At 37.5% G+C, this 9962-nt stretch overlaps 1 protein-coding gene across 1 annotated transcript; it reads right to left on the reverse strand.

Annotated features, from left to right (window-relative positions):
* Positions 1–9058: 9058 nt before the first annotated feature.
* LOC145111797 (uncharacterized) lies at positions 9059–9538 on the reverse strand. Its single transcript, XM_079048050.1, has one exon. It carries the CDS (start codon positions 9536–9538, stop codon positions 9059–9061), a length of 480 nt encoding a protein of 159 aa, XP_078904176.1.
* Between the last annotated feature and the right edge of the window lie 424 nt (positions 9539–9962).

The raw sequence follows: 9962 nt of genomic DNA on the forward strand, positions 1-9962 counted from the left end.
GTTTAAACGACTTTCCTCAATAGGAAACTTTCAATGGATATATGACATATTCTGAAAGGATTTAAACATACAAAGTATCCAAATAAGGTGCGAAGGCTTGAGAAATCTATTCTTAGATTTAAGCAAGCATCGTGTATCAGGAATCTATTCTTCCATGAGGAAGTCAAAAGAGTGTTGTCTTTTTAGAAGTTCAGATTAGTCTTAATTACATGTCAAAGCTAGTGGGAGTGTCATTGTATTCCTTGTATTGCATGTAGATGACAATACTCCTCATATGAAACATTGTCCTAAGTTGGAAGGTGCAAAAGATCGGGAATTGTTTTGCTATGATGGACAAGGGAAAACGACACTGATACTTGGTATTTGGATCTAAAAGTATATATTGAAATGTTTAATAGGATTCAAGTCAAAGCACAATGTGTTGAAAGGTTTCAACAATGAAAATTCCAAGAAAAGGATTGTTCATATGCATAATAGCAAGAACTTGAGTGAATCTCAAAGTTTGTTTGTACTAGTCATGAAAATGATAGGATGAGCCTAGTCCCATATGCTTTGGATATAGTATTGATCATGAATGTTATGACTTGTGTTTATTCTGATGTCTCATATGGTTTAAGCATCGTGAGATTGTATCATAATTTTTGTTTAAGCGAATTGCTAGAGAATTGTCAAGAACATTCCGAGGTATTGAAAGATACCAAGGAATTGTTGCTTATAGACAGTCGAGAACATGATTGAGAAGAGTTATAGTGACATGAATTTTAGATGACTTTGAGTCATGTCTAAATGGAAATTCATTTTAACTTGTAGCATGAAATGTTTCATGTGGGAGATGGTGATAGATTTGACAAAATGGGTAATACCACATTAATGCAAGTGAAGTATCCAAGGAATGTACCTGGACTAGAAAACTTCATAGTTGACCATGGATTTTTTCTGAGTAATAATTTGCCATTAGAAACATATTGTGAAAGTGCAGTCATATTGACAAAGATTCTTGAGATCACAAGAGGTCAATGCATAGAAGGATAAAATTCCACTACATCCAATAAAATGTTGAGGATGGAGATCTAGTTGTGAAGTGCATATCTTTTCGATAATTCGTTCACAATAGTGATGGCCAAAGGAAAACATGGTATGCATGTTAAGAACATTGACATGAAAAATATTGACAAGTTTAGTCATTAAGTCGATTACCTCGAAACATTTATACAATAAATAAATATGTATTTGTTATGGTGATTAAATGATAGGGAATTATTTATATTCAAAGAGTATGAAGCTATGGAACAATTAGTTTATTATTGTGTTTCATTTTGCATGTTATTTCCTGAATATTAATATATTCGAAATGCCACAGTCAGACATACTTTTGGGAGTATGTATTGATTTAAGACTGTCATGAATTGATTGTAAATTGTCCATGGGGATTGGACATTGCATACAGATTGATGAATATTCATGAGTACTTTGAAAATACGGATTTTGAGTATTGGTTAAACCCACGCTTAGATATTACTTCATGGATTCAATCATGAGTAATTCTAAGACGATAATATCTTCTATTCTTCAAACATAGATATATAAGTCATATTTTGCAAATCTGTTGTGCATTGGTTTAAACCAATTCATCTCGTAACTGGGTGTTATAAAGTGTAATTCCATGCACGATTTGGTGAGTGAAATTGATGATTATATAGTCAAAGTTTATCCGTTCCTTTTGTCTTAATAGGAAAAGTGATATCTTTCGGCCCCTCGATGATTTGTTACCGACATCTGAAGTGCTTGGCCGAGCCCGGATTAAATTGATGTGTTCAATTGGTAGTCTGAATTTAGTCATCATAAATTGGGAAAATCGAGAAACATAATCTTGGACAATGAGATTGATTCTAATCCATGTCTCGTGTCCAAACGATATCTTATAGAACGAAGGAATAACTAATCACTTATCTTAGGACCAACGCCTAATCAGAGTTTGACAGTGTCTTTGAAAAACACTCTTTAATGGTTATTCAAAGTTGTACTTGTAATTGTAGTTAGCGATTTATCCAAGTGGGATACTGGGTGGATTAAGTGTCTAAGGTTCTAAATAAATTGGTATAATGTTGATGAATAAAAGTAAAGTCCTTTTTGGGTTGCCCTCTTAACCAGGCAGAGTTTGGTAGTGTCTTTGAAAAACACTCTTTACTGGTTATTCAAAGTTGTACTTGTAATTGTAGTTAGCGATTTATCCAAGTGGGAGACTGGTGGATTAAGTGTCTAAGGTCCTAACTAAATTGGTATAATGTTGATGAATAAAAGTAAAGTCCTTTTTGGGTTGCCCTCCTAACAAGGAAATAGCTTGGATTGATCAAATGAGAGAAATAAAATGTTTTGTTAATATATTATGTGATTGATATATTAATTAGAAATTGTTAATTAATGATTTTTTTAATTTATTATATGAAAAATAATAAATTAGAAATAGGTGATAATTGATTAATTATTAAGTAGAATTAATCTGGAATTAGTTGGAATTAATTAAAGATGCAATAGGTGAATTGTAATTGTTTAATAGTTAAACAAAAGAGGCAATTCTAGATTAGTCCGTGACATGGACGGTTTTGGAGTCTTTCTTAGGGTTTCCAGAAGCCTCCTGATGGTATATAAGGAAAGGATTTGGATTGTGATTAAATCTATTATTTAATCCTTCAAATATTGTTTTGTCCCTAAGTTACCTAGACTATAAATAGGAACCTTGGGCACCTAATTTTCATAGCTCTTTCATACATAATGGGGGAGAACGAAATTCTCCTCTCTCTCTCCCCTCTCTCATTCAATCCTAGGGTTTCTTTCGTTTTGGGTGTGAACCATTAGAAGCTCGCATACTATTGAAGCTAGGTTTTCCAAGGAGACAAGAAGACTTTAATTTATTTGATTGGAATCAACAAAGGTACGTATCTCTAATTATGAATTTGATTTCTACTATGGTTTATTAGTTTTGTTGTTTAATAGTATGTTGCTACAATAGTTTTATGACATAAATCTAATAGGTTGCATGTACCCTTAAGAGTATAAGGATTTTTCCGCATTATTACATGAGAAACCCATCATTAAAAAGGTAACGTACGATATATATAATTATTTATTTAAAATATAATCTAATTTTTAATGTTAAACATAACCTAAAAGAGAGTTGAAACGTTCCACGCTACTAACACCGATGAGAATGGTGTATTTGTTAGTGATGTAGTCGAGGAGCAATACGTAAGTATTTAATTATAATTTTATCATATAATTAAGTGTTTATTTATACTTAATTGTTAATTATTTTTGGAAAACGCAAAATCAATTAGTGTATGAGCTCTTAGAACAAACTCAAGTGTTAAATGGAGAAAGAGATCTAACACCCACCAAAGAAAGACTTTGTTTTGAGAAAGTATTAGGTTCTCGCGCGGTGTCGCCATATTAAAGGCATTAGATGAAAACTTTCTGTTATTTTGCCGATTGCACAACCATAATAGCCACCACCACAGTCACAACCATTGCAAGTAAAACATAATTATCTAATTTCAATAAATGCATGTTGATTTGATAATTTTGGTTTGTGATTACTATTTGTTAAAAACTTTGGTAATTTTTTTTGGTAGTTTGTTAGTTTTGTAAATGGTAATTTGATAGTTTGCTAGTTTGTTACTTTGGTAATTGGTAATTGGTTCATGTTTGTAATTTGTAGTTTGCTTATATAGTTTGTTAATTTGGTAAATGGTAATTTAAAATTTGCTTATATAGTTTGTTACTTTGGTAAATGGTAATTTGATAGTTTGCTAGTTTGTTAGTTTGATAATTGGTAAATGGTTTATGTTGGTAATTTGTAGTTTGCCTATTGTTAGGCGTGTCAAACCCAACAAATAATAGGGGTACAACATACTCCAAATACACTGCTTTAATGCACTAAAAAGGTAGTACAAGGCAAGCAGGGTCGAACCACAGAGACACGGGATAAAAGTCTATACCTCTTTACGCAAGGTACTTTGGTCACAAAGGGGGATTTGTTTGCAAAAGTCAAATAATGAAAATAACAATCAACTTTGAAACATGCAGAAAACTAAATAGATTTGTAAACAAGTTGTAAAAGTACTTCCAGTTCTAGTTCTCAATGTTGTCATTTAACCTGATTATGACTTGATGTAATTTGTGATTGCTATTCTAAGTTGAGACTGAAAGATATTAACACGCTCTAATACCTCTCGCTTGCCAAATTATCTAACCAAAACATGCTCTTTGACTAGACCTAGCTTTACTAATTCAACCTAAACACGCTCTTAGATTGCATTGAAAAACTGCATTACGTTTTGTACAAGCTTCCCAACAATATTCATTTCTTCTCATACGCTCGAAAGTGTGAAAACATGTGATATATGTTTTAGAATAAGAAAACTTATTGCTTGTTACCAATTATTAACTTAATAGAACGATTAGGTGCCCTAAAAGTTAATTAACTACACAGAAATTCAATTTATGAAAGTGGCCAATCAAACACAAATCAAATTCAAGGATTCTAGTTTAAACAAAAACATAATCACTAGAATAGAATCACAAATCAAACATCAAATCATATGCTTCAAGTCAAACAATCAACATGTTTTGAACAAGAACTAGAAACTAGGGTTTCTTAGCCACACATGGCTAGAACAAGATCACAAGAATAAAAGATGGAAAATAATCTGCAATTACAACTTACAAATACTAGAAATAATGTTTCCAAATGATTACTAATCAATCCCTTGCAATAACCTTTGAAATCCCCTCTCAAAATGTGCTCTGATATGTTGTGTGTGTCCCCAAATGACCCAATTTCCGTAATATGAAAAATAGGAAAAACTGCCAAAAGTTGGTTTTTTTGGGTCGAACACGGCCCGTGTTGAGCATAAGGTAAAAGTGACACGGCCCATGTTCAGCTTGGTCAACAGCTCCCATTTTGGTCAACACGGCCCGTGTTGATTTTGCAGTGTAAATCCAACACGGCCCGTGCACCCTTCTGACTCCGAATCCAAACTTGATTTTTCCAACTTTTTCGTTCTTCGCCCGATCATCCCGAAATCTTCACCAATGCTTCCCGGCACCTCCCAAAGTGCATTCCAAGATCCGGTTTACCTGAAAAGACATGAAAGTGTGCAAATAAGGTTGTTCTAGAGACTAACATGAATATGATGAAATGCAAGAAAAAGGAAGAACAATTATGATAAATAGATGCATGAAATGGGACTAAAAGGTGTGCAAAATGGTGCACAAAATGCACCTAAAAAATCTCCCCAAGCTTAGACCTTTCTTGTCCTCAAGAAAGAACAAGAATCAGACGAAACAGGACGATTTCTAGATGGTAAAAAGAAACATATAACAAAAAGGGACAGAAAGATCCTAAAGGCTAGGAATGAATGCATGCAATGAAAACCATGAAAAAGAAACATATGTACAAAAGATACTTAAGGAACAAAAAATGAACCAAAGAAAAATTTAAGAACACAAGTAATCTTTTTATTTATTTTTATAAATATGGATATATACGATCAGACCTTACATCAATGGGGCTGCAATCATTAATAACTAGGCGACCATCCTGCTACCTTCCACATATCACAGACTCCCAAAGTGAGGAAGACCCTAAACGGTGTAACCCAATAATCCAACCATAGTTTTATTTAAACTTCATACCTTAATTAGCTTTATGGGCGAAAATAACACAGTCCGGATCTCATGTCCTTAAGACTAGATGGCCAAGAATCAGAATCGACGCATCCTTAAGAACCCGTCACGGCGAATCAGCTTTCGCTGAAACAGTGAGCCCACCCGAAGGGGCCCAACTCCTATGCTTTCAATTTTTCGAGAGCCACAAGTATCATATCACACAGTTTTTTTTTCATTCGCCAGATTTGACTTTGAGGCGGCTTTTGATTTTTGATTGAACTTGGATTTGTATCTTCATTTTGAGCTTTGAATTCTTCAATCAACTTTTGACTTTCTGAAAGTTTCTTCATTTTGGCACTTGAAATTCTGATTGGGATACTGGATGTGACAGTTATACCCTTTCTTCTTTCTTGACTATGTGGATCTGATACTTAAGCTCTCTGTTACCGCGAGGGTAACGCGTGTCAACAAATAGGTCTGTGTTATGTGGGTCCAGAGTTGTCGATAAGGATTCTTTTTAAATATTCAGAAGCAAATCATCCTAAAGCTGTTATTACTGCCCACAAAAACGTTTCAGTATTCCATTTTTTTATTATTATCTAAGGTTGGGGTCTCGAATTACGGTGTTTGGGTCCCCTAGTTATGATAGCTGATTCTACACTTCCGACAACTATCCGGTCCCCTCGGAATTTTTTTCATTTGATTTCTCGTTTTCCCACTTCATGGAGCTATCGTATGTAAAGAGTGTTATCATCTCGTATAAAGTTTTTTTTTTAGATGATGGTGCATGAAAATGATGGAATGCAAAAACTTGAGAAAAAAAATGTTTTTGGGTTTTATAAATGCAGAATGCGAGGAAAATGAAAATAAGAAAGGTAATTTTTTTTTTGAAAAACGCATGCATGAATATGGATGTGAACATGAACATGCACCTAATGTACAACTCTACCCCTCCCCAAGCTTAAAGATAAGCATTGTCCCCGATGCTTGGAGAGGGCGGAACAACCTATTACGGAGGAGGAGGAGGAGGAGGAGGAGGATAGTAGTTGGGATTTCGGGTCCAAGCCCAAAAGTCCTCCTCATGTTTGCACTGACGCTCTTGATCTCGAGCGTATTGAGTGGTGAAGGCGGAAAAACTTTGGGTTAGGTTCGTGACATCTTGATGGTAAGTGTCGAGGCGGATATGGATCGACTGGAATTGATCCATATATTGCTGGTGATATGATGGGTGTCCAGCATGACGGGATGAGCTAGCACTACCCATGGGAGGAGAGTTTTGTGGTGCCGCCCCGTCACTCTCTTCACCTTCCTCATCTTCCTCCTCGGAGAAAGAGTCGGGGAAGAGATATGGCATGATTTGCCAGTCGGTGAAGTTGTTAGGACGCTTGAGGGCAAGGATGTCCCGGTTCTCCGGGGTGATGAGGAGCCTTGGATCGTGGTTTTGACCCACAGTCCAATTATGGTTCCCGTCCTCCGCCCGAAACATTCTCATAGACTCAATAACTCCCGTGGTAAGGTAGGTCTCACCGGGCAGGGGTTGGTGAGTTCCGGGATATGGGGCCCGGACCGGAGCACTTTTGGCCAATAAACTGACAATGCCACCACCAGATATTTTGCCGGACCGTGATGTGCTGAGGCGGGTGAGTTTGTTACAAAGGAATGAGCCATAGTGACGAATGAGATTATCGTCCGGGTGGGCCATCGCATAGAGTATTTTGAGCTCAAGGGCGCTAATGGTGCTTCTTTCTTCTCTAGGGACGACAAGTGAAGCAATAATCCTGTGGGCCACTTTCATCACAGGGTGGATGAGAGATGAGGCCTTAGCAGAACTTGAGACATAGGGAAGCTGACACGTAAGGTCGGTCCACCACGTAAGATCACTGTATCCTGGGATTGGGTCATTGGGGCCAAAGGTGTGTTCTGTGGGGGCCCCAACTATGGCATTGATTTGGTCTAGGGACAAGGCATGATCTTGGTTCATAAGCCGGAAATGTAGGACACCGTGGTCCAAATCAAATGAAGATAAGAACTCGGCTGTTGGAACTTTATAGCTGAGTTCGTGGACCTTTAACAACCCCTGCCATCCAATGTTCCGGAACAATGTGTGGACTTGGTTGTAGATGTGAAACTCACGAAGAGATGACACATGCGTGAATTGTTGGGTAGTGTGCGCACGTTGGAGAAAGGCCTCAAGTTTGGCGGCTTGAATTGGGCCAGGACAAACCACACCACTATGTGTCGGATTGGGTGGAGATGAAGGTGGGGGTGACGGGGACCTGGGCGGCAGCAATGGGGACCTACGACGGCGGGCCGACGATTTGGTGTGCCGAGGTCGTTTAGAACTCTTACCTTCCATATGCAAAATTTGGGGCAAAGTCAAAAAGTCAACTGGTCAACGGGTCAAGAAGTCAACTGTTGACGGGTCCAGTCAACCGAAGTTTGGCCACCAAAAATTCATGGGAAACTCAGTTTTGAATGATCTCCAAGTTATTGTCAAGTCCAAAATGGCCACAGATACATGCAATTTGACCTTAAGAACACAAATTCCACAAGTGAAGAATAGGAAAGAATGTACCGAATCGTTAGTGGAAAGGTGTTGTTGTTGGTGAGAACGACTTTCTTCAACCTCCCCAAGCTTGCCTACATGAAGAATTAAGCACAAAACACCAAAATTTTGAGAAATTTTTGGACCTAGGGTTTGTCAAAACCCCCAAATCCACCATGAAAATGCAATAAGATGGTGTATTAGATGTAGGAGATGAAGTGGGGAAGATGAAAATCAAACCTTTTTGAAGATTTAAGCAAAAATCATGAAGAATCAATGGGTTTTTGATGAAAATCGGAACTTGGGGTTTTCTTGGGGGAAAGGGCTGTTTTGGAATGAGTGTGTGGAAGAATGAGGCATAAACCCGATTTTTAGCATTAAAAACCACAGCATCTGTTGTGCGAACACAACCCGTGTTCCCACAGGCCAAACTAACACGGCCCGTGTTGGAGTCAAAAGTCCTGAGAAATGCGATGAACACGACCCGTGTTCATTATAAGGCAAAAGGAACACGATCTGTGTACCCCTCTGACTGCGAGATTGTTTGCCATTGATGAACACGACCCGTGTTCATTATAAGGCAAAAGGAACACGGGCTGTGTACCCTTCTGATTGCCACTTTCACTTTTTGAACCCAAAAATTTCCTTCTCATTCAAATGAAACGTTTTTGCATCCCAAGGTCCGTTTGGTGATTTTAAATCATGTTTAAATGCATTTGGAACATTGAAAACCAAAACTCAAAGAAATGGAAATTGTTTTTAAAGGAAAGACATAAATACCCCCTGGGTTGCCTCCCGGTAAGCTGCCCTTGTTTTAAGTCGTTGGCTCGACTTTGCCCTTTAGATTCACTCAATGTAGTCCGGGCGTTCCAAGCTATCAACCTCCATGTCTTTCTCTTGGAAACCTTCATAGAAGACCTTTAACCTGTGACCATTAACTTTGAACACTTTTCGAGTTTTGTTACTCTTAATCTCAACTGCACCATGATCAAATACATTAGTAACAATGAACGGACCCACCCACCGGGACCGTAACTTACCGGAAAACCATTTAAGTCGAGAGTCATAGAGTAATACCTTTTGACCAATCTCAAAGGTCTTACGGGAGATGTACTTATCATGGAATGCTTTGGTCTTATCTTTGTAGATGTGTGAACTCTCAAATGCTTCATTTCTTATTTCCTCTAACTCTTGAATCTCTAGCTTTCGGTGAACACCCACTTCATCAATCTTCATGTTTAGCTTTTTGATAGCCCATAAAGTTTTGTGTTCCAATTCAACAGGGAGGTGACAAGCTTTTCCAAACACAAGTCTGTAAGGTGACATCCCAATTGGAGTTTTATATGCAGTGCGGTATGCTCAAAGAGCATTGTCTAATCTCAAACTCCAATCTTTGCGGTTTGTGTTCACTGTTTTCTCAAGTATGGACTTGATTTCTCTGTTTGACACTTCAACTTGTCCTTTTGTTTGCGGGTGATAAGCTGTGGACACCCGATGTTGGACTCTATACTTCTTGAGAACTGATCCGAGAGTTTTGTTGCAGAAGTGTGTGCCTCTGTCACTGATCAAGGCTTTTGGAGTTCCAAACCTACATAAAATGTTAGCCTTGACAAAATCTACAACAACTTTAGCATCATCAGTTCTTGTTGCCTTTGCTTCTACCCATTTGGAAACATAGTCAACAGCCAAGAGGATGTATAAATTCCCAAAGGATGAAGGAAAAGGACCCATAAAATCAATACCCCATATA

This window comes from Lactuca virosa, chromosome 1 (genome assembly GCF_052849685.1).
Source record: "Lactuca virosa cultivar CGN04683 chromosome 1, Lactuca_virosa_CGN04683_v6, whole genome shotgun sequence".
Classification (NCBI taxonomy): Eukaryota; Viridiplantae; Streptophyta; class Magnoliopsida; order Asterales; family Asteraceae; genus Lactuca; species Lactuca virosa.